This window comes from Panthera leo, chromosome D3 (assembly GCF_018350215.1).
Source record: "Panthera leo isolate Ple1 chromosome D3, P.leo_Ple1_pat1.1, whole genome shotgun sequence".
Lineage (NCBI taxonomy): Eukaryota > Metazoa > Chordata > Mammalia > Carnivora > Felidae > Panthera > Panthera leo.
The window spans coordinates 36121378-36143277 of record NC_056690.1 but is presented as its reverse complement, the minus strand read 5'-3'; the positions used below and the strand labels follow the sequence as shown (position 1 = coordinate 36143277).

Sequence of the window (21900 nt, the reverse complement as noted above, 5' to 3'; positions counted from 1 at the left end):
TAGGGCCTCACAGGCCACTTCTAGGATTTGGGCTTTTGCTCTAAAGGAAATAAGGAGCCGTTACAGGGTTTTGAGTAGAGAAGAATCCCATGATATAATTTACCTTTAAAAAGAACACTGTACCTTCTGTGTTGAGAACAGACCCATCAGGAAGCCATTATCATAATCCAAGTAAGAAGTGACAACAAGACGAAGGCAGTCACTGGAGGTACCCGAGACAGAGAGATGCCGATATATCCCGACAGCAGAGCCAACAGGATTTGGGAATAGGCTGAATCCCAGGGAATAAGGAGTGGATCTCAAGATTTGGGTCCTGAGAAATGGACCACTGGAACTGACATTAACCAAGCTGGGGAAGGCTGTGGGGACAATGGGACTGTTTGGGGTAGGGGGACACGCATTAGAGAGAAGGTCAGGAAACATGCCAGGTTTGAGATGACTATCAGGTACCTAAGAGGAAGTGTCAAATAGGCCCAGATCTATGAGGGGGGACATTTAGAAGAGGCCCAACCCAGAGATGTTGGTGACTTTAATGACGTTGACTTTGTTGATGACTTTGACAACTCACTGGAGTTTTGAAAGACTGCATAAACTCATCAGGTGAGAGGGAGAGAAGACAGGGGGCCCAAGGACTGAGCCTGGGGTTTCCATCAGCAAGAGGTCTGGGAGGAAGGGAGACCGAGACAGAGGGCAGAGAGTGGAGAAAGGCCAGCTGGGTGAAGAAGGTGTCAGCGAGCAAGACCAGTCACCCGTGTCAGAGGTGCTAAAGGCCGCAGGAGATGTGATCCAAGTGATTTAAACGCAGCCAGATTAAAACCGCTGCCACTTCTCTAACACTTTCTTTGAATACTCCAGTTCCATTTAATTATGACTAAAGATTAATTGACTATTGATATCTTAGCAAGATTCACACCAATACACAAAACCATGTTGTGTTTGCAAGAAACGCCATGTAACCTCTATCACCCTGAGCTCACACACATCTCCAGATTATAAATTATTCTCTCCCCTCCAATTACCTGCAATTAAAGTAAACCCATGTTACCCCTTACTGCCCAGTGAGGTCAGTGTTCACATTGTACGTTATTTGTCACTTGGCTTTTGCAAAACTGTAAGCATTCTGCTTCGCTTTTATTCGTCTGGCCTGTCATTTAAAACACCTGTTTTTTTTATAACGGCTCGGGTTACAACGCCTAACGCTTCAGGCCAGTGGAAGCTTCCTTCGTTATTTTATAGGCCGGCCTCCCCCTTAGTAATGGCCTGCTTTGCTGAGAAGTCCAAGCAGGTGGACTCAGCCTGCTGGAATCCCACCGGTAAATGATGCCTGTGTCCTTTCGCCTCCTTGACTGTTGCCTGATTCCCCGCAGCCCCAAGATGGATACCGGATGGTGCAGCAATTCCAGTTCCTGGGCTGGCCCATGTACAGGGACACGCCGGTGTCCAAGCGCTCCTTCTTGAAGCTCATTCGCCAGGTGGACAAGTGGCAGGAGGAATACAACGGGGGCGAAGGCCGCACGGTTGTGCACTGCTTGTAAGTGCTAAGGAGGGCTCAGCACCTAAGAAGGGCCAGGCCAGCGTTCCGCTGTCCCCCCCATGGTTCACCATCCCTTGCCTCTCTATAAACGGAGAAGAAATAAGTAGGTCTGGATGGATGGAGATGATCTGCCTCCTCGTTAAGAATTTCGTTTGCTTTCCAGAAAACAAAATATGCACATTTTGCATTGGGATAGGGTGTCACTGCTATAAAAATAAGCCCTGACCTTGTGGTCATCCTCCCCCCCCCCACCTTAAAAAGAAACACCTGGGTGGATTCACTGGGCTCCTACAAGCTCCTGAGAGTCCATTGGTAAGTTTAGGGAGTTTTCTGAGCTGGTAGTTGAACTGTTGGTAACTTGCAATCATCCCCAGTGGATGTATCTACGACACTGACGTCAGCAGATGTTACAGATCAGAACCCCCCCACACCCCACCCCGATTCGGCAAAACTGGTGTTGGCAACAGGTTTATCAGCACACTAGCTGGTAATTCTATAGGAAATCATGCCAGAGGTTTCGAAGGAACTGTCTTTCAAAGGAATTGTCTTTGAAGAGAATTTTGTTTATGTCTTGGTTTTTGCCTGAGAATATAAACATATATATATATGTTAATATAAACATATATATATATATGTTAATATAAACATATATATATATATGTTAATATAAACATATATATATATATATGTATATATATATATATAGGGAAGATTTGGCTAGAGCCCGTATCTCCAAAGTGTGGTCTCTAGACCAGCAGTTCTAGGGGGTGCTCAAATGGGAAGACCTCTGCTACAGAGCATTGAATCCCATTTGTGACTGCACATTGACGATCATTTGGGGAGATTTTTATAAAACAAAAACAGGGACGTCTGGGTGGCTCAGTCGGTTAAGCATCCGACTCTGGCTTAGGTCATGATCTCAGGGTTCATGAATTGGAGCCCCGCATCGGTCTCTGTGCTGACAGCTCAGAGCCTGGAGCCTGCTTTGAATTCTGTGTGTCCCTCTCTCTCTGCCCCTTCCCCACTCATGCTCTGTCTCTCTCTGTCAAAAAAAAATAAATGTAAAAAAATTTTTAATCAATGAAAAACAAAAGCAAAAAACCATGCCCAGGCCATACCCAAAGCAATCACATCAAAATCCCTAAGGATGGGCCCCAGACATCTGTGTTTTTTCAGACTGCCAGATTATTTCAGTGTGTGGCCAAGGTTGAGAGCCACTGAAAAGAGACTGCCTTGCTTTTCAGAGCACCATCACCTGCATTTTCTCATTGGTGATGATATGTAGCTAATCAGCCAGCTGGGATTGGCTTAATGGAGCAGGCAATTAGAAAGTCATGGCAGTTAGGGAAGGTATTTAGAGAATTTGTGGAAACTTATAAGCTTATGTCTCTTTTCAGGGGAGTATCATTACAAGCCCACAGTATGATCGCTCCCAAACGGAAGGGGAAACAAGGTTTAACTCTGGGAAGACCAACCCTAGTTAAAATGACAAGCTTGCCTAAGGACCCTGGTTACTCAAGGCCTGTATCTCATGCCGTGCCCCTCCCCCCAGGGGCCCAGGAGGGTCCATGACACCCCAGAACTCTGCCCTGCTTCCCAGGAGTCAGAAAGTGGCAGAGTTTCATCCTACAGAAACTGATATGCCCTTGGAAAGAGTCTTATGAGCCTGTTCACACTTAGCCTCGACCAGAGCCTCCAATCCTTTGTCCTGCCCGCTTACTTTTCCCTTCCTTCTCCTGGATCCAGCTCATTAAAAAACATCCCTACCAAGAAAATGCCAAGGAGGATTGAGTCACAGCTCACATCCCCCAATTTATTTCTTCTAAATGCAGATAGAGCTTCTGATCAGAATATGATCAGAGGGTGACCAGTGTGAGTTGATACAGTCCCAGCAGGGAAAACTGACATTTTAGTTAGGGTTTGTATTATATCCATTAGGTTTCTGGAAAAACTCAAAACAGTCTGCAGACACCCATTTCTGTGTCTGGAGTCGGCCAGTATCTGGAACTAGGAGTATAATGCGTACATGGCACCCGCTTTGATTAGTAGCTTTCTAACAGGGGCCAGTGCCGTAACCCAAAGGGCTAAGTCACACTGGGGGAAGTTGAGGCACCAGGACAGGCCTGAGGGGAAGATACAAAGATGCCTTAAATCACTGCACCTCATAGACAGCCACCCACTATACTCTCCCAAGGCCCAGCTGTGACCCCAAAACTAAGCAATTGCATTTCCCTTCTCCATGATGTCTACAGCAGGCTGTTCCTTATAGTGCATGGTGGCAGGCATCCCATTGTTTCTGCCCTCTTGCCAGCCCAAAGAACCTTGATCTTTCCTTGGGAAACATTCTTCCCAGTCCTGAAGTCCCCTTGGTTCTCATGGGGCTGCCTCTGGCTCTCTTGGCATCAGGGTGGGCATGAGACCCATGCCTGGTAAGAGTGTGTATTGTTTCGATTTATAAATCTAAATGAAGATTGTTTTAGTTGTGAGAAACAAAGTTCAGTTGAATTCGTATCTTCCAACATAGTCGAGGAAAAAATGCTTTGAACCACAAAAGCTCTCTGCTGTTCATTTCTGAGGTAAGAATGTTGTATTCAACATAGAGTAGTGCTTCCTAATGGCTGTGGGCAGAGCAGTCCCTGCCCGAAACAGACCTCCACATGCTACAAGTGGAATGGTTCCTTGAGCCACACATATACTCACAGTGAGCAAACAGGGTTGTTGTTGTTTTTTCTTCATACGTCTTCCAGCTCATAAAGCCAGAAGAAATGGATAGAATTAAGATATCACCATTTTGTAACCTTTCATGAAAATACGGGTGTAGACAGTGGTCATCAAGAACTATTGAAAGCATCAGGTGAAAAGTTGGTGGGGGAAAAGCAGTGTGACTAACAGTGCGAAGACAGAAAGTAGGCTGATGGAGCAGAAGAGAAAATCCAGGAATGGAGCCACACCTCAGGGTCACCTGATTTACAACTAAGACCCCACAGTACTACGAGAGGTGGGGGGGAACAGCCTGCATACCGGTCTCCCTCCTCATGCTACATACAGAAATCATTTCCAGATGGATCATGGACCAACATATGAAAAGGAAAACAATGAAGCTTCCAGGAGAAAATCTTCATGACCAAAGGAAAACAATGAAGCTTCCAGGAGAAAATCTTCATGACCATGAGGTAACCAAAGATGATGATACCCAAGACAGAACACAAGCCATAAAAGAGAATATTGAAAAATTGGATTTCATTAAAATTAAGCACTTCGGTTCATCAAAAGACACCAAGGAGACTGAAAAAGCAAGACAGCATGGGCAAAGAGTTTTGTGATACATGCATCTGACAAAGGACTCAGAGCCAGAATGCCTAAGAACTACTGCAAGCAAAGAAACAAAGATAGATCCAGCTGTTTGAGCAAAAGACTTGACAAGAGCTTCATTTTTTTAAACAACGAATATGCACATAGCCAATAAACATAGAAAAGGTACTCAGCATCATTCATTTCCAGGATAATACATATTAAAACCAGGACCAGACGCCCCCTGCACACTCAGCAGAATGGGTGACATTTAAGAGACAAACAAGGGGCGCCTGGGTGGCTCAGTCGGTTGAGAGTCCGACTTCGGCTCAGGTCATGATCTCACGGTTTGTGGGTTTGAGCCCCACGTTGGGCTCTGTACTGACAGCTCAGAGCCTGGAGCCTGCTTCCGATTTTGGGTCTCCTTCTCTCTCTCTCTGTCTCTGCCCTCTCCCCTGTTCATGCTGTCTCTCTCAAAAATAAACATTAAGATAAAATGAAAAAATAATAAAATAAAAAATAAAAGACAAACAAGCAAATGATAATACCAAGTGTTGGTGACGATGCAGAGCAAATGGAACACCCCCTACACCGCTGGCAGGAAGGACAGATGGCATGGAGATTGGGATCTGTTTGACGGCAATACCAAATGCTAAAGATAAATACATTCTCTGAGCTCTTCCTCTCCCAAGTACACGACTACAGAAATGAGTCATTTATGCACCATGAGACATTTTTAGAGCAGATGGACTCATAATGTTGAAAATTAGAAACAGCCCAAATATTCCTCAGCTGTTAGGTGATTAAAATTATACAGTAGTAGATCCATTCAGTGGAATTGTTCTCAGCAATATAAAAGAAGAAGCCAGTGGTGCGACATGGATGATTCTCACCGAGATAGTATTAAGTGAAATAAGCCAGACTCAAGAGAGTATATACTGTATATTCCCTTTATACAAAATTTGAAAACAGACCGAAGACATTTACAATGCCAGGAGTGAGAACAGAGATCATCTTTGGGGAATTGATGGTATTGATGACGAGGGAGTCTGAAGGAGATCTCGGGGGGAGGGGGGTGGCGCTGATCCCGGTCTGTGTCTTGATCTGAGTGGTGGTTACGTGGAACATGAATTTGGAAATTAACTAAGATATGTACTACCATTTGTGGTACATATCATTAAGTACTGTTAATTGTAGGTCTGTTATACTTAATTAAAAAAAAAAAAAAACTGATTTTGAACTTAATGTACCAAACTGACATTCTAACACAATGATCCATCTTAAAATCACAAAACAAAGAACAACGTGATATCTTGTGCCTACTTCCTTAAAAAGTATGCTTATAAGGTATCCTGTCTTAAAAAAAATTAATTCTTAGGAAGCTGTGGACCTAACTCCTAATTTATAGAATATAAGGATTAGAAAGAAACATGTTAAATGATTCACAGAGATGCAATGAATGAGAACAACTGAGAATATGGGGCTCTTTACAGGAAAGATGACCCATTTCCTCCACAAATAAATTCCCCAGAAATATAAGAGAGAACAAAGAGGGACCTATAGATTAAAATGAACTCTCAAGCTATATCAACCAATTACTTTGCTTGGACGTGTATTTGAAGAAATCAACTGGAAGAAAATTTGTGAAACAATCTGGGAAATTGGAACAATAATTAGAAATTCAATTATCGACCCAGTAATATTATCTTAGGTGTAATAATGATACTGTGTTTATTTTTCTTTCAATCCATTAGCTCCTTGGAGAAGTGGTTGATCTCAGAGCTGGTGCAGGGAAGATGTAAGATGAGTTTGGAACACCTTGTGGTCCCAGAGAGTAAGAAAGTACTCAAAAAATAATGGAGGCCTGATGGAGCTTCTAATGGCCAAAACCAGAACAATTTCAGCAACAAAAATAAATATTGATACTATTGGATTTTAGCTCATTGAACAAAATTAACACGTGTAAGTCTAAAGTGACATAAATAGGGGCACCTGGGTGGCTCAGTCAGTTAAGCATCTGACTTTGGCTCAGGTCATGATCTTACAGTTCACGAGTTCAAGCCCGGTGTTGGGCTCTGTGCTGACAGCTCAGTGCCTGGAGCCTGCTTCAGATTCTGTGTCTCCCTCTCTCTGCTTTCCTTCACTTGCTCTCTCTCTCTCTCTCTCTCTCTTTCTCTCTCTTCTCTCTCAAAAGTAAATAAACATTAAAAAAAATTTAAGGAAAAAATAAAGTGACATAGATAAAAAGATAAAAGATATAAGCAAATAAATTAGTCAAATAGTGGAGAAGAGACAGCACTCTCTCACAGTAGAATGTTGAAGGAGACAGGGAAGTAGAAAATCAAAACCACAATGATCGTTGTTGCAGACAGGATCCACCAATGGATCCTCAATCAGTGGGTGAAACTTTGAGGAGAACTGAGATATTTGCAGAATCCCAAAGTATCTCCCAAGATATTAACTACAAAGAGAAAGATAACGACTACATAGGAAAACATTTCTCAGGCGCCGTCTTAAAAAGTGATGAAGGTCAACATCACCAGCAAAATAAGCCAATTCAGTATCCTGAATCCCTGGAAGGATGAACAGCCCCTCTGTGGTTCTCTGGCCAAAATGCATAACTTCATTCCCAATCATGAGAAGGGGACATAGTTCTACATTTCCACATTCTACAATTTGTATTTTGTAATGACTTCTCAAATTGTAGCTGGGCACCATGGCCACTTTCTACATCTACATTCTAATTTTTTTTTATTCTACAAAAAAACTGACCAGTACTCATCAAAAGTGTCGAGGTCAAGAAAAAAAAGGAATGATTGAGAACCTGATGGACAGGTAGCAGAGACTAAGGAGCCAGGACAAGGCAATGCAAGGTGGGATCTGGGATTGGATCCTGGACTAGAAAAAGGTCATTGGTGACATTTGACTAAGGCCTGTAGTTGAGGTAATAGTATTGCACCAGTGGTAACTTCCTGGTTCTGATCCCATACTATGATTTTGTAAGATGTTCGCATCAGGGGAGGTGGGTATGCCAGGGAACCCTCCGTGCTGTTTTTACGATGATTCTGCACATTTAAAATTAGTTCAAAATGAAAAGTTTCATTCAGAAAGAGCTCCTGTGTTTTAGAGATTAATAATGAAATAATAGTGGACTTCTGTAAGGCCAAGTCCATCTTTGAACACTCATCACCAGCTTTCCTGGCAGATAGCAGATAAGGTGTTTGTTCGCCGGAAATTTCCTGCAGTGGGTCCTTTCAGTAAAAACTGGTAAGTTTTTAAGAGATTGTATAACTGAGATCTGAGGTGAAGCTAGGAGAGCAGAATGTGCCAGTTTCTCATCACCTCCAGTGAGGTGACCCATGGGCCCAGGGCTAAGACTCATTAACTCCATTTACTTTAATTAAAATAATTGGCCCTAGTGGAGTGATCGCCTGGCCTCTGAGGCTTTCACCACTGCCTGCTCTCCAGGGTTCAGGAGGCACATGAGGATGCCGTGTGAGAGCAAATGCTCTCAGACCTTCTCTTGGACCATCTGATTTCTCTTCCGGCAGGAACGGGGGAGGCCGCAGCGGGACGTTCTGCGCCATCAGCATCGTCTGTGAGATGCTCCGGCACCAGAGGACAGTCGACGTCTTCCACGCCGTGAAGACGCTGAGGAACAACAAGCCCAACATGGTGGACCTCCTGGTAGGACCCTTCCTCTGTCCCGCGGAATGGGGCATTTTCCTGGTTAGCTAGTGCAAGACAGCTCGCCCCCTCCGAGTTTGTGCTGACACTGATTCACGGGGGGGAGGATGCTCGTTTTCAGAAACATAATGTGATCTCTGGGCTGGTGAGGGCTTTTCTCCCCTTTTCCTCTCTCCCTGGGCTTTTCACAGGGAGGCTTCATCTCCACACACTGGAAATGGGGAAGTCGTTGAAACTCACAAGCAAACATCCTTATTAGTTCCCATTCCTGGTAGTGCCTTCCACGTGCCTAAGCACTTCGTCTTCATGGAGAAGAATCCTACTACACGAAATGCCAGATTTTCAAATTATATATTTTATAAATAGCTTCATCACCTAACATTCGTCAAAGCTGTGAATTTCAGTTTGGCACCCAGAATGTTGCAGTTAATTTTGGTGGCCATATCTGAGAAGAGGATTAAGGAGCTGAGAAACAAAGGACTATGTGCAGCTATTTTCTTAGAGTATTTCAGGAAATCTCTTTCTTGTGTGCAGCTATTGAAATGCCAACCACCGAGACTGGAGAACAGTAGAATAACATCAAGGAAGAAGCTTTTAGATTAGTCATTTGTACCTCTGTCAGTGGAAGGAGGAGCTGAACGAAACAGTAGGACTGATCCCAGAGTTGGAGAATGGCCTGGGGTGTGGAGAGGGAGGAAGGGATGACCGGTGCCACCATGCCTGGGAAGCCTGCGTTTCCCGGCCCACAGTACTGCAGCAGTGGGCTTCAACTTTAAAATATAATAAAGGCACCGAAGAGCTAGTCGAGATTCAAGGTAAAGTTGAAGAAGTAGGGGCACCTGGGTGGCCCAGTCGGTTAAGCGTCCGACTTCGGCTCAGGTCATGATCCTGCAGTTTGTGAGTTCGAGCCCCGCGTTGGGTTCTGTGCTGACAGCTCGGAGCCTAGAGCCTGCTTCAGATTCTGGGTCTCCCTCTCTCACTGCTCCTCCCCTGCTCACACTCCGTCTCACTCTATATCAAAAAACGAACACTAAAAACTAGATAGATAGATCGGTAGCGTTGAGGAAGTAGCCATGGTTCCTGGTCATCACAGCAGTGCCCCAGGCTGGGTAATGATAGCGACTGATGCTGACTGACTCCTAGGACACGTCCGACTCCCACAGGTCACTCTGCAGAGGCGTCTGCTTCCTGCAGGTCCGTGTGTCCTGCTTGATGGGCTGTTCCACGTCCAAGAAGCACTTGCTGCCTGAGGAATTTGGTAGAGGGGCGCCTGTTTGGCCAAGTGCAGACTCCCAAACCATCAGCAGTTAGCACCTTGGCTTCTGTGGAGAAAGGGCTGCGTCCCGCAAACTGCTGCCCTCTCCTCTCCTCCCTACTGGAGACCCATGAACACCCAAATTCGAATCTCAGCTCTGCTACTAATTCAAGTCAAGGGACCTCAGACAAATTAACTTGGCAATTTAGGTCCCCTCGGGCAGGTCACTTAACTTCCCTGAGCCCAAGTTATGGAAACCAGGGATAAGGTTGGCTTATGGAGGTGATCCTGTGAGCCACCATATATGAAAGTGTTTTTGGAAAACTGCAAAGGTGAGAGAGTGGTTCTCAAGAGTGCAGGTGTCCACAGGGCTTCCACAGCCAGCAGGCATGTATTAGCGTTGGGAGAGGAGGGGAGGGGGCAGCGAGCAGCTGGCATTCACATGGTGCTTAATATGTGCCAGACCCCATGCTCGGTGCCTTATATGGTGGCACAGATTTCATGTGGATGGGCTGACAGACTGGCTGGCCTGTCCCCTGTGCAGGCTTCACTAGAAACAGCCCCTCCCAGAGGCAGAGAACTATCTCACTCCCTGGCACCACCCATGGGAATTTTAAAGAGTTGTACCACCATGGAATTCTCAGTCTTCTGGGCCGGGGGCCACTGAGATAGGGCAGTTGGGCAGTCAGAGGAGGCCTGAGTTTGGGATGGATAAGAAGGTTGGCAGAAAATGGAAGCCAATGCCTAAATTAAAATAGTGCGACCTCATTGGCACTTAACCGCCCAGACTGAGGGACAGACTTGTAGCTTCTAGACTTTTGTTGGAACTTGGGCAAAGCTGACCTTGATGAAAAAAATATATATCATTTCCCTCTCACTACAGCCTGAATTAAGCAGGTCATTAGTAATAGACCCTTCCAGGCCTTTCCGCTAATGGCCCTGGCTGCAGCTTTCATCACTCACGAATTTTTATGTGCAGAAACAATGTGCCTTTTTCCAAATCAGTGGTGCAGACTAAAGGATGGAGGTGATTCTCTGTGAACTGAATGGACATCTAGGTGGTTGGACCAGCAGGGAGCCCTCTCTTCTATAATAATTTAGGCGTCTCTGTGATGATGTGTTACTCTAATAGAGAAAATAGGATCTTCAGATGCCCAAACTTCTGAGGGTCAGTCACAGTTTGAGGATAAGGTCAGTGGCTGAGAAATATAAGGAGAGTTTTCAATTTCCTGGAAGAATGTCTGATAAATTTGTCACAGTGACTGTTAGCAAAATAATAGATACTATCTGGTGACCGGAGAAAAAAATGTCACCGTGCTCTTTTCAGTAGGCTTGAAGTTTCCTGAATTAAAGAAGGACTCCTGTCACTTGTTTGTTTTTGCTTATAAGTACAATTTCTATTAGTTTGTTACTCATATGTGTATGTTGGCTAAGGGAATTAATTCAGGTCAAAGAGATTAAACCCAATATAATTTCATTGGGCATAAAAGACCATCTGAGACCTGAGTTTCTCCTAAACACAAAATGTTATACCAGCAGCTGAAAATCCCAAGAGTACTGAGTCCTCCTGGCTGCCTTTTCTTAGAATGATGAAGTGGGTTCCAAAACTCCTGGGGTGCACTTCTGTCCTGGCTGAGGAGGCAGAGGGGATAGGGTTGCAGAGGGCCCTGGTCTGGGCCCCACTGGATGTGCTCAGTCGGTGAGGTGGGGGGATGGGGGAAAGGACTTCCTCCTACCTCCTACTTGCCTGGTTAGATTCAGATGGAATCCCCAACCCCTGAGCTCCTTTGAAGTTTCAGGAAAATTCAGGCTGCTTCAACAAACATCTCCTCTCTCACCTGTGTCCTCACTCAGCTTTAGAAGTTTCCAGGGCTCTGTTTTAACAGAGAAACAGCCTTTAGGGAATAGATCTTTCCTAAAGAAACATATTCTCCCCTGGGAGGTGGTGGGAACTTTGGCCAATGTGATGAGATCTGACATACATATGCATTGTAGAATAGTTACCAAGATCAAGGTAGTTAACACATCCATCGCTCCACTAAGGTAACATACTTGACTTGTGTGTGTCTTTAGTGAGAATCCTTAACATCTATTCTCAGCAACTTTCAAATATACAATACCGTATCATTAAGTATAGTCATGGTGCTACACACTAGATTCTCAGAACTTATAACTGAAAATTTGTACCCCTGGCCAACATCACCTCATTCCCCCACCCCCAGCTCCTGGCAGTCACCGTTCTATTCTGTTTCTATAAATTGACTTTTTTTTTTTAATTTTTATTTTTTAATTGACATCTAAGTTAGCATATAGTGCAACAATGATTTCAGGAGTAGATTCCTTAATGCCCCTTACCCATTTAGCCCATTCCCCCCTCCCCTAACCGCCTCCAGTAACCCTCTGTTTGTTCTCCATATTTAAGAGTCTCTTATGATTTTGTTCCCCTCCCTGTTTTTACATTATTTTTGCTTCCTTTCCCTTATGTTCATCTGTTTTGTATCTTAAAACCCTCATATGAGTGAAATTTGACTTTCTTTAATGAGAGCTTTAAAGAATTCTGAGCCCTGGGCCCACCCCAGAGACCATGATTCAGTTGATCTGGGGTCTGGCTGTGGCAGCAGGATGTTAAAAGCGTCCCAGGTAATTTTAATGCGTAGTAAGGTTAAGAAACTTAGTGCCCAGTCTAGGATGGCTCTCAGCCAGGACTGCACATTGGAATCGCCTGAGGTGCTGTCACAAATGCCAAGGCCCAGGCCATGCCCCAGACCAGTTATGGCAGATGGAGCCCAAGGCCAGTGAGCTCGGTGGGCTGCAGGGGAGACCAGGGCTCAGCAGGGTGAACAGGCCATCCCTTTCCTCATGCCAGCTGCTGGGCAGCTCCAAACCTACCTCCAGCCCTCCAGCCCTCCTGCTCAGACCCAGTCCTCTGCCAGCATCTCCCAACATCTGTAATTTAGAGCTGGCTACCAGACTCAGCCCCACCTGCCCCTTCTGCATGCTAAAACAATATTCGGTAAAAGGCACTCCCTGCAAGATGGCATGCGGTTAGGGCCTGCAGCTCTCCCTCTCATGTAGATGACACAATGAGTCTAATAACTTCTGCATATACACTGCCTCCAGAGGTCTACCTGTGAACTGTGAAACATACAGGCTATTTGAAGGGATGGGGGGAGGATGTGTGGGGAGTGGGGGAGAGGGGTATGTGTATAGGTTTATGTGTGTGTGTGAGTGGGGGTGGGTGTCGCAGGTACAGGTGTGTGGGTGGCTGTGTATCTGTGGGTGTATGTATATGTGAGTGCGTGTGCATGTACAAGGGTGTGTGTGCATGTAGGGGGTGTAGGCGTGGATGTATGCACATGTGTAGAGGTGTGTGGGTGTGTGCATGTGCATATGCATGTGTAGGGGTGGATGTGTGTGTATGTGTAAGGGGGTGTATGTATGGGTGGGTAGATATATTTATGTATATGTGGGTGTGTGTGCATGTGTGGAGGCGTGGGTGTGCATGTGTAGGGGTGGATGTGGGGGGTGTGGAGGTATGGATCTGTATGCATGTGTAGGGGTGTGAGGGGTAGATGCATGTGCATATGTAAGAGGATGATGGTATATACTTGTGGGTATATGTATATGTGGGGGGGTGTGCGTGTGGAGGGGCGTGGGTGTGTGTGTAGGTATGGGTGTATATGCATGTATAGGGGTGTGGGGGTGGGTATATGTCAGTATATGTGTCTGTGGGTGTGGCTGGGGGTGTCAGTGTCAGAGTGGAGGATGTAGGCCCCAGATGGGGAGTCAGAGAGGCACAAGGCCCATCTCTGGAGACACTGGGAGGCATCCCACTTTCCCTGGCCCAGCCACACAGCCCCTGGAGAAGCAGCCACTCTGCTTGAGTCCTCCCATGGCAAGTCTTCCTGCAGTCTCAAGGAAGTAATCTCCGTGCCCCCACCCCTGCCCTAGACTCTGAGCTCCTTGAGTCAGGGGCTGGCTGCCCCCTCAGTACCAGCAGAACTCCTGGAGGGGCCCAGGAGAGAGCTGAGTGACAGCACGTTTCTTCCCTGCACCTGGATGCTCCCCCCTCCTGAGCTCCCCTCCCTGCTCTTAGAACCTGGGGAGGCCATAGCTACACACTGATGAGTCTCAACAGCAAACCAGGCACAAACCACCATGCATGGGAGGAACGTTCTTTGAGGGAAGAACGTTCTCCCTACATTTTTAAAGGCACAAATGAGAGGAATGACCCATTCTGCCTGTGTCAGACACACCGCTGTCTCCTCAAGGGGTCTCCTTGGCTGGGAACCTCCCGGAAACATTGAAGCAGACGGCTCCACCCATGACTGTTGGCACCCTGGGGACCAACCGACCCTCCAAGCGGGGACATGGGTAAAAGGGTTTTTCCAGACTGTAGGACCTATTAGCACGGGACCCAGATGAAACGGTGAAATTTGTTTTAGGTTCAAAAAGCAAGTGTATCAGAGAAGGAAGGGTTACCCCAGGTGAGCCTGCGTGCAGACTGCTCTCTGAATCTTCTCAGGCAGGCAGCGTGGGGCACTGGAGGTTCCCGGAGGGACCACAGGGTCCCTAGTTCCTCAGACACAACACAGGGCAGCACGCCCTGACGCGGCTACAGCTCAAGCCCTTCAGGGAGCCCCCCCAAAGCCGCTTGGCAGGCCTCGTGGTCTCATGACGCCCTCAGTGAATGAGCAGAGCGGGGACATGGGGGGCTTTTAAAACATAACCTCACTCTTAGGTGCTCCTTTAGGTTTTACTTTCTCCCTCTTCATGAGAACAGGAGGTAGGTGTGCAACAAAAGTGGGGTCAAGGGTTTTGGAAGGGAATAGCTGGCCGCCCAGGTTATGGTCCTGCACGAGGATAACCCCTGCTCCTGTCACTTCCTCATGCCCAAAGCCAGTTAATGTCACTCAAATCAGGAGAACTTGGGACCAAGGCAGAAATGTTCTTTTTTTCCCCCCCTGAGGCACAGGGGTAGCTCGTGCAGCTTAATTATACCGTTCAGAAGCAAGTGAGCTGAGAGAAGAAACGGCAGAAGACAGGCCTGTACCTGGCGATCAAGGGTAATCAGTTTCCAACACAGGAGGATTTCAGGCATTTCCTGAGGTGTTTGGGGGAGGGCATGCAACAATTTATGGTCTTTCTTCTCAGCCCCCCTTATTTTTCTGATTCAGAAACCAGTCATCACAGAATCTCTTGGGATTGACAGTGTGCTTAGGAGGGACAAGATAGATGATAGCAAATTCATTTTGAAAATTATAGTCATGCCTAGGACAGGGCTTCCAACAAAGCAGCCCCTTAGTGATGAAGCCCAAAACCCAAAAGGGGTCGTGGCCTGAGGCCGGGAGCTACCTTACCCTCTAAATGCATGTTCGTATCTTAAAAGGATGGTTTCTAGTGGGCACTAAAATTGCACAACCAGGTTTATGCAAAACCTGTTTATGCAATAAGTAATTGGATCTCTCAGATTTCCATGAAAACCATGGTCTCTGTGAAGGAGACAGGAGAACAGGACTGAGCACTCACGTCGGCTCAGTGATCTGACCACCTGGCCTTTTAGAGTTTTGAAACGCGAATGATTTCTTTCAACTCTTTTGAAAATAAAAGTGTCAGATCCTGGAATATGAATCCGCTTTGGTGCAGCCATATTTTCAGCTCTCTTGGGCATCTACCTAGGAGTGGAACCGCCGGGTCAGAGGGGAACTCTTCTGTTGAACCTTTTGATGACCTACCAGACGGTTTTCCAAAGGGGCTGCACCACCTCACATTCCCACCAGCATGCCAGTGTCTCCATCCTCACCGACGCTTGTTCTTGTCCGTCTCTTTTAATCGTAGCCATCCGGGTGGGTGTTACTGCGATTGACGTATTAAGCTTGGGGCACCATCAGTATATTGACATGGTCTGTTTGCTTCCTGTCTTCCCCTTCAGACTGTAAACTCCTGAAGGACGGAAGCTGCATCTTAAAATCCCTAGTCTCTAGCCTTCAGGGTGCACTGTGCTGCTAAAGCCCATATTGTGTCGTCATTGACACATACAACCAACATTTTGACACCCCCAGCTGTGTGTCAGGTTCTGTGCTAAGGACTCGTGTGTTACAAGGGGACAAAGTATGGCTCTGGTCTTCAGATAGGTTGGACGAGTGGGGCCTTTAGAGAACAAAATGCAGGTGAAGACAAAGATTCCATGACTAATTAATTAGACATATATCCAAAAAATAGAGACTTAGTTTGAATTAATTTGGCAAACCCAAAAATAAGAGATCCCTTTCTTTGGTTGCGGCCGTTGTGTCAGGCAGTGAGACAGTGCTGTGCCCTCTTACAACTTGTGAAAGTGAATCTCCTTACTGAGGTGGGAAGAGAGCCTTCTAGTTGCTGAGCCTCTCTGTCCCAGACACTGCACTGCTGCGGGATGGCAGGTGGAAGCATGCTCAACCCGTGTCCCTCTGCTTGGCTCAGAGGCCACACCCGGGTGAGCGTCCATCATACAACCACAGGTGCAGAATGCCGCGTCCCCCGCCTGAGACCCTCCCTGGGCCAGGACCTCACGCGGGCCTTCCTCAGGCCAAGGTCCATGATGTGAGAAAGCTGTGCTCCAGAAAAAGGACTTCACTGCCTGATTAACAACTGCTATGTGGTTCCCAGAGGGTATCAAACACTTGCCCCCTGGGTCTTTCCTTATCCTGTTCTTCTACCTGGTATGCCTGTTTTAACCCCCCATTGGGAATTAGCAGTTAGTTACCTGCTACCTCTTGGAAGATCTCCCCTGGGAAGTTCTGCTCCCTCCTCCACTGCATCCATGTTGGGGTACCATTCACAGGCCCTGCTCAGCTCCATGCCATGTGTTGTCCTTGGGTACCAGTCTCAACCTCTTCATTGGACCATAGACTTCTCAAAGTCAGGGACCAGGTCAAGGTGCTTGGGACTTAAGAGGTGCTTGATAAATTCTCTGTAGAAGACATCCTGCTGACTGAAAGGTGAAGGTATAGTTGGGCCAGGAGTGAAGACACATTTATTTGTTGAGACCCCTGGTATGAGCAAATCACAAAGATGTTTCTTCCCCCAGACCTCATTTGTTTTTTCTTCTACCTCTTGATTTTCCCATACTTTGTAAACGTTTATATGGGGACAAACCTGTATGTGTGTTCCAGTTGCCTAGAACTTTCCAGGAATTCTAGTGAACGTAGATGTCAAAATACCTTGCATCAGGGCTTGTGCAGAACATCTCCAGACGATGGATATGTTTGCAGCTCACAGCCGTGACTTTCTGATTCATGTCTGATTCAAATCCTTCCCTGTTTGCTTTCTTTCCATTAAAACCCTAATCTGGCATAATTGCTTTAATGGACCCAGCATTTGGGAATCGCGGAGCTGACATCTTCTCACTTCTGCTTTCCAGGATCAGTACAAGTTCTGCTACGAGGTGGCCCTGGAATACTTGAATTCTGGCTGACGGCATAAACAGTTCTGCAAACCAACCCTTTCATCCCACAAAGCCAAGACGTTCCATGGTATTTGTGTAGATGAGATGAAGACTTCTCACTATGCTTATTTTGCTTTGCATAATTGGCTCTTTTTAAGAGCCCAAGAAAGCGTTTATAAAACTGCTTTGCACTGCCCAATTCCCAGCAATGCTGCTGCCTGACAGAAACACACACACACAGCAGAGTCGTCAAATACTGTCTTAGGCATCGGCTTGTTAGAGCAGCGTAGACATCTGGTAAATCGAAGAGCACAATTATATTCTTATGAAGGAAATTTGTACCTTTGGGGTATTATTTTGTGGCCCATGAACCCTTTGTTATTGTTACAGCTGAGTGTACATTTTTGTTTTGTGGAGAATGCTACCTGGCATTATGATAATATATTATTTTAGTTAATATTTGTATTTTAACATGTTGCATAATATAAGCTTATGTACCTTTCCAAGACTAACAGATAAACGTATAATGAACAAAGATATGTTGTATGAGTTGTTGTTTCTATCAGATTTGTATTGTTTCCAAGGGAAAAGCTTGGGAGGAAGTCAATTCAAAAATGCAAAGCTCGACGATCAGATTCATGGATCCAAAGCTTTTCCCTTTGTTTATATTGTAAATATTTTTGATTTCATCAAATTATTTATTCATTAAAAGAAATTTTTGTGAAGCACAGTGAGTGACAATCATTTTTATGAAGCGCAGGAATGGATTGACTGTATGATGTGACCTTGTGTGAATTCTTTCTCAATAAATAAAGACCCATGACCAGTCTTGCTGTATTCCTGGTGTCCCAGCGCCCCAGCGGTGGGGGCAGCTCCCGTCACCCCAGACCCCTGGCACAGAGATGGGGTCTGTTGGCCTGGAGCAGGTAGAGTTGGGATTTTTGAGAGAGAAATTCTAGCAATGAGCTATCCTAGCCCATCCTGGGGTCCTCCCTGGGGCTTAGGAAACACAAGCCACAGGGCAGCCCGACCCCTAACCTGCTGGGCATATTGTTGAAGAGTGTGCTGGGCGGATGCTAGGGCTGTGACTTGCTGACCAGGGCAACCTCTTCCTTTTTCTGTTTCACCTTAGCAGGGGCAACCTCTGCCCTCTCCAGGCCTCATTTAAACCTGAAACTTGGTGAGAGAACACTTTTTGAAGGCTGAAGGGATCAGAGCGCAGTTAAGCAGGATACAAAGCTCAACAAGACAGTTCCTGCCAGAGGGAAAGATCACACAGGACAGCCTGCTCCTCGCTCCTCGAGGGCGCTGCCTGACCTCTGAAGGAGGAGGCTATGCTGTGCACTTACAATAGGAGTTCCAACCGAGTTGCAGGCCATGTTAAATGATTTCCAACAGATGATGAGGATGAGCTTTTACCAAACACCCAATTACACATCTGAAAACTGTGCAGGGCGCCTTCCCAAGAGGCAGCAGGTGTTCCCCGAGAGAGTAATGGAGCCATCTTACAGCTGGAGAGACTCAGTTTGGAAGAGATTAAATAATTTGTCCACGTCACCCCAGGTGGCCAGTGCCAGGTGCCTCCAGGGCCTGGGGGAGGCAGAGGGCAGCAGCAGGAGCACAGATACCCTTGTTACAGTGCACAGTGTAGGAAATGCCCCTCCTGCTGAGACCAGGAGATGGGAGCCATCGCCCACTCCAGAAAGTGAGGAGACTTGAGAGTGGTAATTCCTGCCCGCTCAGGGGACCATCATGACTAAGGACAAGAGCAGAGGTTGTCCACAAAGAGGACTGAGTTTGACACCTGCACTGCTTTGCTGTGTTGCAAGTACATGATCCATACTGTCCCAATGGGAGGGATTTCCCAGCGCCCCTGAAGGGGGGTGGACCCCACACTTGTGCAGGAAGAGCAGGTCCACGCGGAGCTGGGGATCCAGACCAAACGCCTCACTGCTGGGCTTCTCCCAGACCGTGTGCTCTCAGCATCCCTGTGCACTTCTGTCTGATATGCTCCCAAAATGTTAAAAACTGCCCTTTGTGTACCTCTTCAACATGTCTTCTCCAGGATACAAGACTAGGGATGAATACATATGAAAAGGTGTCCCCGTTGTGTGCCAGCTGGCCTGTGACAGGAGGGGAAGCGTGGCACCCTCAGTTCTCTTCTACAAAGTCATGGCTTGGGTCTTCATCCGCTTAGGTGGGGTGAGAAGAGATGTTCAACATGGCACTGAACTGGCCTGAGATTTGTGAGTCTCACAATGCAAAACTCATTTCCTCGTCGATCCCTATATCATCAAACTTGATCTCTTATTGAAGCCAATAGTTTCCTCTAGACTTCTGAATCTCTTGGATTTTATCTTTCCCTTGGTTTTACCTCTTAGCAGAAATAGTGATAGAAGAAAAGGGACATTTTGTGGCTTTTTCTGATTTCCCATGAGACCTTGCAGCATGGCTGAGAGTCGTTTCTTTCAGTACACAGAATTAATTCTCTGCCCCTGGCCAACAAAAGAAGCTAACCCCCCGGCCAAGCATCCCTTCTCTTTCTTCTCTCAGTATTCTGGGTCCTCCTCCACAGAGTCATCCTCAGCCTCTCAGACCCGTCAATGCTTGTGACAGCTGGGACTTCCGACATGGTCCCGTTCAGGGACTCCGTCTTAACAGCCTTCCATGTGCATGTTATGGTGGCTTTGCACTATGTTCACTTGGCTTCACTGTGCTTTGTTTCCCGGATTGCCATTCTCTATGCACTCTCAGTTAGCCGAGCCTCGGGGGTCATTTTGTGCAAGAGGCAGAAGGCAGAAATGAGGCAGCAGGTGTATGGCTTTTACACTCAGAAGCAGCTGCTGCCATGTGCCAAGAAGGTGAAGCAGCAGGTAAGTGACAGTGTGGATGAGCTGCCCACCAGCACTCCCCCTGCTGTCCTTCTAGCTTTTGCTTATGGTTTGGATCCAAACTCATACCTATATTTAGGTTTTGTGAAGACATCCCAGTTCCAGGTGCCAAAATCAACATTAGTTATCTACTGCTGAACAAACACATTGCTAGAAATACCAATAGCTACTTACTATCTCATGCAGTTTCTATGGGGCAGAAATTCGGGAGTGGCTTAGCTGGATGATTCTGGCTCTAAGGTCACTCATGAAGTGACTGTCCAAATGTTGAGTCAGGGCTGCAGATACTTCCCAGATACAAGGGGAAGTATCCTTCCCTATCCTTGCCATCCCTAGTCTTGTATCCTGGAAGCAGGGGGAGTAGAGGACCCACTTCCAAGATGGCTCACTCATGCACCTGGCAAGTTGGTGCTGGTTGCTGGCAGGAAGCCTCAGGAAGGGGATATACAAGGGCATAAATCCCAGGATGTGAGAATCCTTGGAGGCCATCTGAGAGGTTGGCCACCACCTGCCAGCCTGTTTCAGACCTCCCACATCCTCTGGCACCTCTACTTATGCAGGCTGGTTAGCTGCAACATAGAAAATCTTATCCCTGGAATGCCTAGCCTGCCAACCAAGCTCACTACTCTCCTATGCTGTCCTCTCCATGCAGCTATACATTTTTGTCCCACCAGCTTCTACTATTGATATAACCTCTAGTCATTTTCACTGCTCTAAGGAACCTTTATTCAAGGGTCAGTAAACACCCCCCATGGCCTGGATTAACATAAGGCTCTCTTTCCTCCACTCCCAAGGAAATGGCCCCATCTGAAACTCTCCCAAGAAGAGGTAAGTCATTCTTCCACATTTCAAATACGTGGTCAGTTTCTCTAATTGCCCTGCAAACTTGACTTGAGCCAAATGATAACCACATCCTGTGGTTTATCACTTTGAACTACCCCTCCGAAATCTTAAATAAACATGCCAAATTCTGATCCCAACATCTTCAACTGGTAGGTTCTCTTTGCCTTATTCCTTTGAATTTTTGAAGCCCTCCAGTCCATTTTCTGAGTATGACCTGTCCCCTTCTTACCTTCTTTCCCAATACAACTTAAGCCTCATCCGGTTTTGCCAACACCCTCGATACTCTTGACTCCTTATAGTTCCATCATTTCTATCCTACAAAATGTCAGTTTTAGAGAAACTCATCCAGGACCTTCAATCCCAGACAAGCTAAAGTAACAAAGATTACTGCACTGCCCTCCTAAACAACTAATACTGGGGAAAATTTATTGTTTTTTTTGGGAACCTGGGTGGCTCAGTCATTTAAGCGTCTGACTTCAGGTCATGATCTCATGGTTCATGGGTTTGAGCCCCGCAACAGGCTCTATGCTGACAGCTCAGAACCCAGATCCTTCTTCAGATCCTGTGTCTCTCTCTCTCTCTGCGCCTCCCCTGCTTGCTCTCTCTCTCTCTCAAAAATAGGATGGCGGCATAGGAGGACACTGGGCTCACCGCGTCCTGCTGATCACTTAGATTCCACCTACACCTGCCTAAATAACCCAGAAAACCACCAGAAGACTAGCAGAACGGAGTCTCCAGAGCCAAGCGCAGACGAGAGGCCCACAGAAGAGGGTAGGAAGGGCGGAGAGGCGGTGCGCGCTCCACGGACTGGCGGGAGGGAGCTGGGGCAGAGGGGCAGCCTGCCGGCCAAGCAGAACCCCCGAGTCTGGCTTGCAAAAGCGGAGGGGCCAGACGGAGTGTGTTCCGACAGCAAGCAGGACTTAGCATCTGGGAGGTCATAAGTTAACAGCTCTGCTCTGAAAGCGGGAAGGCTGGA

General features: G+C 46.7%; 1 protein-coding gene across 2 annotated transcripts in view; it reads left to right on the top strand.

Annotated features, from left to right (window-relative positions):
• PTPRM (protein tyrosine phosphatase receptor type M) overlaps positions 1-17915 on the top strand; it is a 789396-nt gene extending 771481 nt beyond the window's left edge. For both annotated transcript variants that reach the window (XM_042910577.1, XM_042910576.1), the window contains 3 exons: positions 1368-1531; positions 8377-8512; positions 17167-17915. In XM_042910577.1, coding sequence (XP_042766511.1) covers positions 1368-1531; positions 8377-8512; positions 17167-17220 — 354 coding nt within the window. In that variant the 3' untranslated portion in view covers positions 17221-17915. The remainder of the gene's footprint in view (positions 1-1367; positions 1532-8376; positions 8513-17166) is intronic.
• The last annotated feature ends 3985 nt before the right edge of the window (positions 17916-21900 follow it).